A 13794-nucleotide genomic window follows, 5' to 3' on the forward strand; every position below is an offset into this window, starting at 1 on the left:
CATAAACCTCCTCTACCGGGTGCGCTGACACCATACCTGCCCACAGTAATCATCACCTGCCTGCTCCCTCCCCTCCAGCGTCGCTGCTCTCATGATGATGGCACTTCCAATGGTCGTGACCGCTGCAGTCCATCACTGAGCAGCCGTGACCTTTGCATGCACAGCACGATTGACTGCAGCAGTCAAGTGACCAATGGATGTGTCTTTCAATGGGAGTCCTAAAAGATGTCGGCCCCCATGATGTCTGCATCTCTCCAGGACGCAGGACCTTTATGAGACATACGTGCCTCGGAGCTTACAATCTAATTACCATGGAAGGAATGGTAGAAATCATACTGTACAGCCTGGACCCTGAAGAGTTAGGAGGGGGCGCCAACTAATATCTGGGGGTCTATGGCTCTGAACAGATGTTTTACATCACAGACTATATGCCATCATTGGATTTTGCCCGCACTGCCCATCTCTCACCGATCAAACACCTTGAAGACGATGGCGAGTTGATCATCCGCCTGCAGGACACTAATCTTACACAGGCAAAACAGGAACGCAGCAAAGGCGGCTTCATGTCCTAAGGAAACAAACAAAACATGTGAGGATGGTGGTCTCCAGTCTGTGACCCCTGAAAACTACAGCCCCCAGCACGTACGGACTGATGGGATCTCACTCACCAGACAGGGGAGGTTGGGATACATCAGTATACATTCTTTTTATAGGCTACTAAGTTGCTTGGTACAAGCCTTTTCTTTTTTTTTTTTGTATGGATCCTAAGCGTGATGAACGCAAATGTATGACTATACAGTACAACGCAAACATCAGAGGTAAACGCCAGAGGATAAAGCACAAGACAAGGGGATGAAAAAAAAAAAGTAAAAAAAAAAAATGCATGAAAGTAATATTAAGTGTAACTGCTGTACAAGCCAGTAGGAGGCAGCGGTGACAATGGACGGAGACAGTCATGCGGACTCCTCCGGCAGAAGCAGGCGGCCGGACTCCTAGGACCGATTCACCCTCGTGGCATCCCATGCTGGCCGCCATGATGGACATAAACCAGGGAGCATTCCCAGCCTACGACTTGTGCCGCAGGCTCCTTGATGCTTCTAATGGCGTCCTTTCCTGGCCGCCATGTTGTACTCATCCAGGACTCGCTGCCCATCGGCCACCTCACTCATCGGCCACCTTTCCTGCCTCTCCAGCTTCCTTCCCATTTCTGTCCCCCTCACGAAACTTACAGTTCCTGAGCCTCAAATAGCACCTTTTAACGACCTTTAACCCCTTCCTGGCTGGCCTGAAAGGATGCGCAGTGTCACTATGAGCGTCCGGACCCTACTCCGTGCTCCTATATTATACCATGGGATGTAAACGTCCGATGAGACTGGGGCGGTGATCTAACAGGAAAGAGGCTTGCGGAAAAATATAACTACGGCCGACCAGGAAAGGGTTAGAAAATAAAGTACAAAGAATGATGGGGGTGACGGACGCTGCTGGACTGCACCGGGGACATGTGCCGCTGCGTACGTGAGGGGCTCCATGCTGTGCGCACATCGCACCGCAGCCCCGGGAGCACGGGCGACCGATGCTGTCACCCCATGGAGTTACAAGACACAAACCGTTTCAGAGTGACTAACAGAGAACAAGAAATGATGTAAGGGAGAGGGGGAAAACACTGACAGCACAGGAAGAAGTGGGCTCCAGAAAAGCACCGCAGGCACCGCACGAGCACTGCCGCAGCAACAGGGCACCCTAGTGGCACCATGCAGAATGGCAGGCAACTTTCATTTCGGAGCCTGTGCCGCGGGCATCGTTTGGGGTTTTGTTTAGTGACGACGCTGATGAAAAGTGACCCCATTTTACAGATACTCATTTGCAGAAATGTTCGCACGGATCTAAAGGGAACATTGAAAGCGACGCAGCAGTAACGCAGAAGCTTCATCTCCCTACACGACTGTGTCCTATAGGGGGCGTTCTGCAGCTGCTGGTCAACATTACCTGTGCCATAGTCAATTCGGGTTGCGTTCCCCACAGATTCCTTCAGATAGACGGCCACCTCGGGCACGGCCCCGCTCAGATGCGGAGGGATCACCGTGGAAATGAGATTCTCGGCTTCCTAAATGGAAGATTCTGGCATTAGATATGTCATGGACCGGGAATACAGGTTTTGGGGTGCGGGGAAAGTGATCTAAGGAACACCCGATGGCACGTGGGTAAGTATGTACCCCATGGAGGATGCACAGCATGTGGCGGTCTGCAGATGCACGGCGTGTATTAGCTATGGGCACCATGTGTATAATAGGGGGGAGAGGAGCGATGCCACCATGACATGAGCACTAAGGAATCAGGCTGAAATCTTCCCTAAGGTGCGGGGTACACAGGAGCGGTAATGTGCAGCTCCCACCCTACCTCAGGTGCCTGCCTCGGTCTACAGGACCCCGTAGTGGCTCCTCTGCTGAGCATGCCGCCATACATATCAGACTGCCATGTCGCCCACATATATGTACGCGGTGATAGGCAGGGAGCTCTGCGATGGTTGCACTATGTGTATTGTAAAGACATGTATCGGGGGTGTCTGTGCTGCCCACATACTGGTGCCCTTTGTGTAACGGCTCATGAATTGCTCCTGCGGTGCCCACCTGATCCAGCTTGGCGTACCAGGTTCGAAATGCCTTGTTGCCAAAACGGGAGGGTTGGTCCACAGGGGGCGTTTCATCGATCCAGCGATCTAAGGTGTCCAGCACGGCCATCAGCTTCACAACCACCTGTGGGGAGGTAAGGGTATACTTAGTAATGTGACATGCCGGCTTGTTTCGGCGAGATGTCACAGAGCCTTTCTAGATTTCATGCCACCCCGACGATTCCTGGTGGGCCTTTCTCATCAGTTGGCACACCGGATATACCCAGTGCCTGGGACAAAATGAGCACGGTCCCCTTATTATATCACTTCCTCTGATTATTCATTTTCGCAGTGACCCTGATGGACCTTTGCTCGCAGGAGAAAAGTTAGTTCTCTGGCTGTCAGACCTGGGATGGAGGCGAGGGCGCCGGCCGTGGTGAACGCCGCTGGGTGTTTGTCTGGAGAACACCGGAGCCACACGTCTGACTGTCCCCCCGAATACAGAGGCCGCGCAAGAAGTGGGCGACGCCTCACCTGACCTCAACAACCTCACATATGGTCGATGAAGACCCACCTGAGGTGGAAGTGTCGCCGTGTCCCTGTGTTACGTGATGTATTAATAAAGGAGAAGACCCCGTGGAAGCTGTGGTTGCTCTCTTCACATGTGGACCTTATGGAGGATCGGGCTTATCCTCCTTATGGCTTATGTACAATCTCTACTTACATACTAACGAGCGGTGAGCTGCTGACCTACACGGTTACCCTCATATAGGAGACCCCCGGCCGGTCTGTACCAACGTGACACCGGCCTAAGGAATGGGGGGGACAGTAGACGGAGAAATCTGTCATACTGGGATCTATGTCCATATCTGGTACATATAGATACATCCCAATATCTCCGATCATCTATGTAGCATTACAATGGTCTCAGAGGCCTATACAAAGCAGTGAGATTATTATGGGATGAGAGATACGTGTACATTTATTAATCTTTGTATCCATCATATCTCACTGCTATCTATAGGTATCTGACACCATAAGAGAGAAAGAAAGAAACAGAGAAAGAAAGAAACAGAGAAAGAGAGGGAAAGAAATAGAAAGAAATAAAAAGAGAAAGACAAAAAAGAAAGAAAGGCAGAGAGAAAGATAAAGATAGACAAAGTGAAAGAAAGTGAGAGAAAAAAAAAGAGAAAAAAGCGAAAGAAAGAAATTAGATAGAGAATAAAAAAGAATGACAGAAAGAGCAAAAAAGATAAAGAAATGAAATAGATCTTGGATAGATAGGTAGATGATAATATATAGATAGATAGATAGATAACAGATAGATGATAGATAGATAATAGATAGATATGAGATAGATGGACGATAGATAGATGGATAATAGATAGATAAATAATGGATAGATAGATAATGGATAGATAATGGATAGATAGATAATGGATAGATATATATAATAGATAGATAATGGATAGATAGATAGATAGATAGATAGATAGATAGATAGATAGATAGATAGATAGATAGATAATAGATAGATATGAGATAGATGGACGATAGATAGATGGATAATAGATAGATAGATAGATATGAGATAGATAATAGATAGATAGATGATATAGATAGATAGATGGACGATAGATAGATAGATAGATAGATAGATAGATAGATAGATAGATAGATAGATAATAGATAGATATGAGATAGATGGACGATAGATAGATGGATAATAGATAGATAGATATGAGATAGATAATAGATAGATAGATTAGATAGATAGATAGATAGATAGATAGATAGTTAGATAGATAGATAGATAGATAGATAGATAGATAGATAGATAGATAGATAGATAGATACAGATGTATGAATGGTGTTTTCTATACTTGGGACTGATTTTGTATGATAAGTCCGTTAACCCCTCGGTGTCCGGGCGGTGAATAGTTGGTGGCCGGCCGCCGCTCCGGAGGATCCAGCTGTGGCGGCTGCAGCCTCACGCTGTAATTAAGAGTCGCGGGGAGCGAGGCTTTCTGTTAAACAATGCCTGTGATTTACATGGCCACCAGCCTGCCAGCCATGGGCGGCTCATTATGGCCAGTTCTGGATGCTCCGTCCCTCTGGCTGAGTAATGGCTGGCAGGGGATGGCTGTACCTCTAGGCTCCGGAGCTGGGGGAGGGGAGAGCAGTCACGCATCCATCGCTTTCTACTGCTTTTTAAAGGGATTAAACCCAGCGCGGCAGCGTATGCAGCGAGCAGGCCCCAGCTGCCAGCCCAGGCAGCTAATACATAATTAAAGAGACAGGAGGGTTTGGTTGGTGTCTGGGCCTCTTTGGAAGCGCAGGCGGCATCCTATTGTCCGGCTAAATTAATATTGCAACGGAAGCATTGGTCTGTGTGTCCTATGTAGCCGGGGTCATCGGGAGCGAGAGAGCGGGGACGAATCCCACTCAGCATCAGCCGCTATACCCGGAGCCGTGGGCAGAACGTGCGGAAAACTAGGAGAAAAGAAGATAGATAATAATGGCATTCATGACGCTGATGTTTGTGGGTATATACCGCACTCAGACGCCCCTTACATAAGGGACGTGTCGCTGCTCAGCTCCACGGAAGTGAATGGCGAGAAGCTGCAATACCAGACACAACCCTTAGACAGGTGGGGCGCTTTTTATGAAACATAGAAAACATGTGTTTCTAATTCTGAACAACCCCTTTAAGTTAAAGAAGCTGGAGGGAGAGGTTTGCTGGGCTCGGGTCTGGTGGCCACAGACTACCAGCTGAGCTGCTGAAAATCTGTTGGTTCACAACTCTATTCATTGCACAACTCATTGATTTTAAAGGAACTGTGTAATGCTTTTTACCGCCTCTGGGGGCGCTGCAGGGAATTTTTGCACTTTCTCTGGGGTTTCCCACTTCATTACAGCTAATCGCAGCAACAGGAATCTTCCAAAGCAGACACCCGCTAAAAAGGCATGTACAAAAAGGGTTAAACAGGAGGGACTTAAAGGGACACTGTCACCTGAATTTGGTGGGAACAATCTTCAGCCATGGAGGCGGGGTTTTGGGGTTTTTGATTCACCCTTTCCTTACCCGCTGGCTGCATGCTGGCTGCAATATTGGATTGAAGTTCATTCTCTGTCCTCCATAGTACACGTCTGCGCAAGGCAAGATGGCCTTGTGCAGGCATGTACTACGGAGGACAGAGAATGAACTTCAATCCAATATTGCAGCCAGCGGGTAAGGAAAGGGTGAATCAAAAACACAAAAACCCCGCCTCCATGGCTGAAGATTGTTCCCTCCAAATTCAGGTGACAGTGTCCCTTTAAACGACGCTGCGCCACCTCATTGCATGTGGCGGCAACCTTGCCTAGTTTTTGGAAGCATAAAACTAAGGTACTATCCTGTTGTTGGCCACATGGGGCGCTGCACCCAATAGTCCATCATTAGTGATTGGGTGAGGGAGGAGGAGGTGGAGGGGGGGGGGGGGGTTACATTTCTTAAAGGAATATACACAATATAATAATCCCAGGTCCTGTATCTAAGCACGCAGTACTAAGCTCAATCTATACCTCTTTGGTGCTGGTAATCCAGGGAGCATGGACGCCCCATACACCGGGAGACAAGAACCACTAATACAATTGTCAGATATGTAAAAATTGCAGCATGGGAGATTCGACTACAGTCACTTGGGGCACCCAGGAAATGCATCAATGGCCTCAAGCCGCTTTTGGTGCTAATTTTTTTTGCAAAAAAAGGCATAAAATACACCAGTCTAAGTAATCTCCCAGTATACTATCTAATATATGCCATGATCTATCTATCATGGGCCAATTCTGTACTGAAAGTGCCCTTTAGGTGTTTGAGCGACAGGATAAATAAATTAATGTATTCTTCCACTTGTCCACCAGGTGGCAGTGTTCTTACAGAGTCTATGGACTGCAGGGTGGTGTACTGCAGCATTAGCGTTCCTATGCCAGGTATCCACCCCTAGTAATAAAAAAATAATAAAAAATATCACCTTGCACTGTGCTGAATCTAATGCAAGCACAGCAAGAGGACGGTGTGGATATCCCACAGAAAAGTGGTGGATAAATACACAATAACGTAATATGTGAAAATTTACTTCCAAGTGTCAACTTTGGTGTGTCCACTAGATGGCAGTGTTGTACCCATAATGGCTGAGTCAGTGCACTCAATGAGAGGAGCGGACTCTAGTGGACCCCGGATCCTTCACTATGTGCACGAGCAGCCCCCAATACATGTTCTCAACACAAGAAAGGAGACAGTTAAGGTTCATACAATATGAAGGTACAATACGGTATATTCCCACCGACGTCCGTAGGTTACGACATACAGATTGGGCAGTGGGCACCCCGCTCAGAATGGCCAGAGGTGGGGTCTGAGTGACGCATTTGACTTAAAGGGTTATCCACTACACGATTTTATTTTACAAATGGACCCGGGGTGGTATTAACCCCTTCACCTCTGAGCTGGTTTTCCTGACCGGGACAATTTTTACAATTCTGACCACTGTCACTTTATGAGGTTCTAACTCTGGAACGCTTCAACGGGTCCCACTGAGTCTGAGATTTTTTTTTCCGTGTGTGACTTATTGTACTTCATCATAGCGGTAACATTGCTTTGCTATGACTTGCATTTACTTGAGAAAAAATTGGAAATTTGGTGACAAATTTTGAAATTTTCAAACTTTTCATTTCTACTTTACATCAGCAGAATTTTTAAAACATTTTTTTTGTTAGGAAGTTATAAGGGTTAAACGTTGACCAGCGATCTCTCATTTTTCCAACACCATTTTTTTTTTTTTTTTTTTTTTAGGGACCACATCGTACCTGAAGTGACACCATTCTAAAAACTGCACCCCTCAAGGTGCGCAAAACCGCATTCAAGAAGTTTATTAACCCTTCAGCAATTAATGGAATGTGGAAGGAATTAAATAAGCATTTAACTTTTTTTTTTTCACAAAAACGTTCTTTTAGACCAATCTTTTTTTTTTTTACTTTCGCAAGGGTAACAGGAGAAATTGCACCAACCGATTTGTTGTGCAATTTGTCCTAAGCACAAGGATACCCCATATGTGGGAGAAAACCACCGTTTGGGCGCATGGCAGAGCTCGGAAGGGAAGGAGCACTGTTTCACTTTTTGAATGTAAAATTTGCTGGAATAATTAGCAGTTGTCATGTCGCGTTTGGAGAGCCCCTGATGTGCCTAATCAGTGGAAACCTCCCACAAGTGACACCATTTTGGGAACTAGACTCCTCAGGGAACTTATCTAGATGTGTGGTGAGCACTTTGAAATCCAGAGGTGTTTCACTGAAGTTTATAACCGTGAAAATAACAAAAAAATAAAAAATTTAAGATCACATTTTTCTCACAAAAATGTTTTTTAGCCCCAAATGTTATATTTTCACAAGAGTAAGGGGAGAAAGTAGACACCAAAGTTTGTTTTGCAATTTCTCCTGAATTCACAGATACCCCATATGTGGTCATAAACTACTTTTGAGGCACAGTGCAAAGCTCAGAAGGGAAGAAACACCATATTATAGTGCAGATCTTGCTGGACTTGTTTGAGGGTGCCATGTTACACTGGGAGAGCCCCTGAGGTGCCAGAACAGCAGAACCCCCATAAGTCACCCCCTGAATTCATCTAGGAGTGTAAAATCATTTACATTTTTACCGCCAAGATTGTGTGTTAGCCCCAAGTTTTACATTTTCACACTGGGAAATGGGTAAAAACGGCACCAAAATGTGTCCCACAATTTCTGCTGAATGTAGAAATACTGCATGTGTGGCTGTACAGTACTACTTAGTCACACAGCGACACTCGGGAGGGAAGGAACGCCATTGGCCTCCTGGAGCAGACTTTCCAAAACAGATTGCAGACTCCATATACAAAACCCCCAAGTGCTAGAAAAACAGAGTCCCTTTGGAAAAATTGCAAACTGCCATTGTAGTGACCAATACGTTGCAGTGACCAGTACGCTGTAGTGACCAGTACGCTGTAGTGACCAGTACGCTGTAGTGACCAGTATGCTGTAGTGACCAGTACGGTGTAGTGACCAGTACGCTGTAGTGACCAGTACGCTGTAGTGACCAGTACGCTGTAGTGACCAATACGTTGCAGTAACCAGTACGCTGTAGTGACCAGTATGCTGTAGTGACCAGTACGCTGTAGTGACCAGTATGCTGTAGTGACCAGTACGCTGTAGTGACCAATACGTTGCAGTGACCAGTACGTTGCAGTGACCAGTACGCTGTAGTGACCAGTACGCTGTAGTGACCAGTATGCTGTAGTGACCAGTACGCTGTAGTGACCAATACGCTGTAGTGACCAATACGTTGCAGTGACCAGTACGCTGTAGTGACCAGTATGCTGTAGTGACCAGTACGCTGTAGTGACCAATACGTTGTAGTGACCAGTACGCTGTAGTGACCAGTACGCTGTAGTGACCAGTATGTTGTAGTGACCAGTACGCTGTAGTGACCAGTACGCTGTAGTGACCAGTACGCTGTAGTGACCAGTATGTTGTAGTGACCAGTATGCTGTAGTGACCAATACGTTGCAGTGACCAGTACGCTGTAGTGACCAGTATGTTGTAGTGACCAGTACGCTGTAGTGACTAGTATGCTGTAGTGACCAGTATGCTGTAGTGACCAGTATGCTGTAGTGACCAGTATGCTGTAGTGACCAGTACGTTGTAGTGACCAGTACGTTGTAGTGACCAGTACGCTGTAGTGACCAGAACGCTGTAGTGACCAGAACGCTGTAGTGACCAGTATGTTGTAGTGACCAGTATGCTGTAGTGACCAATATCCTGTAGTGACCAGCTCATGCTTTTGAGACATGTACCCATTAGTTAGGCAGGCTCTCATTGCTGCAAAAATGCCAAACATGTGGGCGCTAAATGTGCTTTAGACCCACTGGAGCTCAGAAGGGAGGGGGCATTTGTATTTCAAAGTGGGAAGCCATTTAGCTTTTCCACAGCCTTTGTGCTTCCAGTAACGTGGAAGCCCCCTATATTTCCTTTAACAGATGACGGACCTGAGTGGGGACTTGCTTTTGGGAAGCGGTTAGGCCTCTTTCACATTTCCGTCTTTCTTCTTCCATCACAATCCGTCATTTTTTGAAAAAAACGGATCCAGCAAATGGTGCTGCTGGATCCGTTCTCTTCTCATAGACTTGTATTAGCGACGGATTGTGACAGATGCGAATGCCGACGCACAGAAGAACGTTTTTTTCTGCACGTCGGAAAATCGCGCAGCGATGGATCCTGCACCGCCCGTCATTGGCTATAATGGAACCCTATGGACGCAGGATCCGTCACTGACTGTCAAAAGCAGGAATCCAGCGACGGATGCCGTCTTTTCAAACTGAGCGTGCACTTAGTCAGGGAAATTCTCTCTCGCTCGCTCTCTCTTTTTACTATTGATGCTGCCTATGCAGCATCAATAGTAAAAAGATATAATGTTAAAAATAATTTAAAAAAATATGAAAAATCGTGACATTCTTACCTTCTGGCGTTCCAAACTGTATATAATATAATAAATACATATAACTAAGTGATCATTAAAAAACATAAGAAACAAACATTTTCTGAATATCTGAATGGAAAAAAATTCAGAAAAAAAGAAACAGAACAAAAAAAATGTCCCAATCTTGAGCTTGGTAATAAAAAAAATAAAATATGCAGAACACAGACGAAAGTCGTCCTCTTACCTCTGACACACAGTAATCACAGGTCAGCTTCTTTCCCTTCACACTCTCGTTTATGGTGAGGATGAAGCCCATGTAGTCAGCGTAGGCCTACGAGGAGGATACAGTATAGGTGAGATACATGGCGGATAATACACCCGCTACCATTACAGACTGGAAAGGAGAAAAATAAATGACACTGGTGCAAACTTTCTCCCCCCCCCAAAAAAAAAGTGTAATCTGATTGGCTGCTGGGAACAACTACTGATGTTTTCATTTGCTCAGGTAGAGGTATTGTTATGCAGTTCTTAAAAGTGCCACAAGAGGGAGCGTACAGAAGTATTTTTATGCAGTTCTTAAAAGTGCCACAAGAGGGAGCGTACAGAAGTATTTTTATGCAGTTCTTAAAAGTGCCACAAGAGGGAGCGTACAGTCAGGTATAGAAACTTTTCTTTTTTATGTTGTGGGAATTAATGTTTTAGAAAAGCACATTTTTTCTTATTATTACTAATTTTTACATCATTCGATGTGCAGCATAAATAACATGTTTAGTGTCGTACAGTCTGACGCACACCCAGTGAAAAGTGCTGCACGGACTGGGTGGTCCCCACAATGAGGAGGGGACAGTGCTGGTTTGGCCACCTAGGCTCCTGTACACACTACAGAAGCGCCATCAGTACAAGGTACAGAAGGAAACCCCTACACTGTATATGGGGCCTCTCTGTGTACTATTAATGGTATCAGCACTAACACCTCCTGACACCAGGATACCCCTTTAAAGGAGACATCAAGATTTAAAAAAACAAACAAAAAAAACCACATGGCTGCTTTCTTGCAAAAATAGCGCCACTCTGTCCGTACGTTACCTGGCATTGAGGCTCAGCTCCACTGCAGTGAATTGGGCTGATTTGCAGTGCCACACACAACCTGTAGACTGGTGCGGCGCTGTTCAGCTAAGCACACTGTCAGCCCCATATGTCAGTCATTTACACACGGTGACGTACCTGTGAGCGCTTCCACTTGGCCATGTCAGGAACTGTGTTGATCTCTTTCTTTGGGACTATGAAGTTGTGCTCGGCGAAAGGCAAACAAGCCTCGTCTACATCATGGGAGCCTGTAAAATGGAGGCAGAAATGAGCTATTTATTAGTCATGGCTTATATAGCACCATCATATTCCACAGCGCTTTACAAATACCATCACAGAACACCTCCCACCGAGCATGGACTATAGAGCGCATGCCTCCCACCGAGCCTGGACTACTCAGCGCCTGCCTCCCACTGAGCCTGGACTACTCAGCGCATGCCTCCCACTGAGCCTGGACTACTCAGCGCCTGCCTCCCACTGAGCCTGGACTACTCAGCACCTGCCTCCCACTGAGCCTGGACTACTCAGCGCATGCCTCCCACTCAGCCTGGACTATAGAGCGCATGCCTCCCACTGAGCCTGGAATACTCAGCGCATGCCTCCCACTGAGCCTGGACTACAGAGCGCATGCCTCCCACTGAGCCTGGACTACTCAGCGCCTGCCTCCCACTGAGCCTGGACTACTCAGCGCCTGCCTCCCACTGAGCCTGGACTACTCAGCGCATGCCTCCCACTGAGCCTGGTCTACTAAGCGGCTGCCTCCCACTTAGCCTGGTCTACTCAGCTCCTGCCCCCCACTGAGCCTGGACTACTCAGCGCCTGCCGCCCACTGAGCATGGACTACTCAGCACCTGCCTCCCACTGAGCCTGGACTACTCAGCGCCTGCCTCCCCCTGAGCCTGGACTACTCAGCGCATGCCCCCCACTGAGCCTGGAGAACTCAGCGCATGCCCCCCCTAAGCCTGGACTACTTAGCACCTGCCTCCCACTGAGCCTGGACTACTCAGCGCATGCCTCCCCCTGAGCCTGGACTACTCAGCGCATGCCCCCCACTGAGCCTGGAGAACTCAGCGCATGCCTCCCACTGAGCCTGGACTACTCAGCGCATGTCTCCCACTGAGCCTGGACTACTAAGTGCATGCCTCCCACTGAGTCTGGACTACTAAGCGCAGACCAGGCTCAGTGGGAGGCATGCGCTTAGTAGACCAGGCTCAGTGAGAGGCATGCGCTTAGTAGTCCAGGCTCAGTGGGAGGCATGCGCTTAGTAGTCCAGGCTCAGTGGGAGGCATGCGCTTAGTAGTCCAGGCTCAGTGGGAGGCATGCGCTTAGTAGTCCAGGCTCAGTGGGAGGCATGCGCTTAGTAGTCCAGGCTCAGTGGGAGGCATGCGCTTAGTAGTCCAGGCTCAGTGAGAGGCATGCGCTTAGTAGACCAGGCTCAGTGAGAGGCATGTGCTTAGTAGTCCAGGCTCAGTGGGAGGCATGCGCTTAGTAGTCCAGGCTCAGTGTGAGGCATGCGCTTAGTAGTCCAGGCTCAGTGGGAGGCATGCGCTTAGTAGACCAGGCTCAGTGAGAGGCATGCGCTTAGTAGTCCAGGCTCAGTGGGAGGCATGCGCTTAGTAGTCCAGGCTCAGTGGGAGGCATGCGCTGAGTAGTCCAGGCTCAGTGGGAGGCATGCGCTTAGTCCAGGCTCAGTGGGAGGCATGCGCTCAGTAGTCCAGGCTCAGTGGGAAGCATGCGCTTAGTAGTCCAGGCTCAGTGAGAGGCAGGCGCTTAGTAGTCCAGGCTCAGTGAGAGGCATGCGCTTAGTCCAGGCTCAGTGAGAGGCATGCGCTTAGTAGACCAGGCTCAGTGGGAGGCAGGCGCTTAGTAGTCCAGGCTCAGTGAGAGGCATGCGCTTGGTCTACTAAGCGCCTGCCTCCCACTGAGCCTGGACTACTAAGCGCATGCCTCTCACTGAGCCTGGACTACTAAGCGCATGCCTCTCACTGAGCCTGGACTACTAAGCGCATGCCTCCCACTGAGCCTGGTCTACTAAGCGCCTGCCTCCCACTGAGCCTGGTCTACTAAGCGCCTGCCTCCCACTGAGCCTGGACTACTAAGCGCATGTCTCCCACTGAGCCTGGTCTACTAAGCGCATGTCTCCCACTGAGCCTGGTCTAATAAGCGCATGCTTCCCACTGAGCCTGGTCTACTAAGCGCATGCCTCCCACTGAGCCTGGTCTACTAAGCGCATGCCTCTCACTGAGCCTGGACTACTAAGCGCATGCCTCTCACTGAGCCTGGACTACTAAGCGCATGCCTCTCACTGAGCCTGGTCTACGAAGCGCCTGCCTCCCACTGAGCCTGGTCTACTAAGAGCCTGCCTCCCAAAGAGCCTGGTCTACTAAGCGCATGCTTCCCACTGAGCCTGGTCTACTAAGCGCCTGCCTCCCACAGAGCCTGGTCTACTAAGCGCATGCTTCCCACTGAGCCTGGACTATAGAGCGCATGCCTCCCACTGAGCCTGGACTACTCAGCGCCTGCCTCCCACTGAGCCTGGACTACTCAGCGCCTGCCTCCCACTGAGCCTGGACTACTCAGCGCCTGCCTCCCACTGAGCCTGGACTACTCAGCG

General features: G+C 48.3%; 1 protein-coding gene across 1 annotated transcript in view; it reads right to left on the reverse strand.

Annotated features, from left to right (window-relative positions):
* PTPA (protein phosphatase 2 phosphatase activator) overlaps window positions 1-13794 on the reverse strand; it is a 42445-nt gene that overhangs the window by 16882 nt on the left and 11769 nt on the right. The window contains exons 2-6 of the mRNA XM_069748169.1: window positions 11319-11428; window positions 10339-10425; window positions 2628-2753; window positions 1987-2104; window positions 469-568 (exon numbers count right to left, since the gene is read on the reverse strand). Of these exons, the coding sequence (XP_069604270.1) occupies window positions 469-568; window positions 1987-2104; window positions 2628-2753; window positions 10339-10425; window positions 11319-11428 (541 nt within the window). The remainder of the gene's footprint in view (window positions 1-468; window positions 569-1986; window positions 2105-2627; window positions 2754-10338; window positions 10426-11318; window positions 11429-13794) is intronic.

This window comes from Ranitomeya imitator, chromosome 2, assembly GCF_032444005.1.
Source record: "Ranitomeya imitator isolate aRanImi1 chromosome 2, aRanImi1.pri, whole genome shotgun sequence".
NCBI classification, from domain to species: domain Eukaryota; kingdom Metazoa; phylum Chordata; class Amphibia; order Anura; family Dendrobatidae; genus Ranitomeya; species Ranitomeya imitator.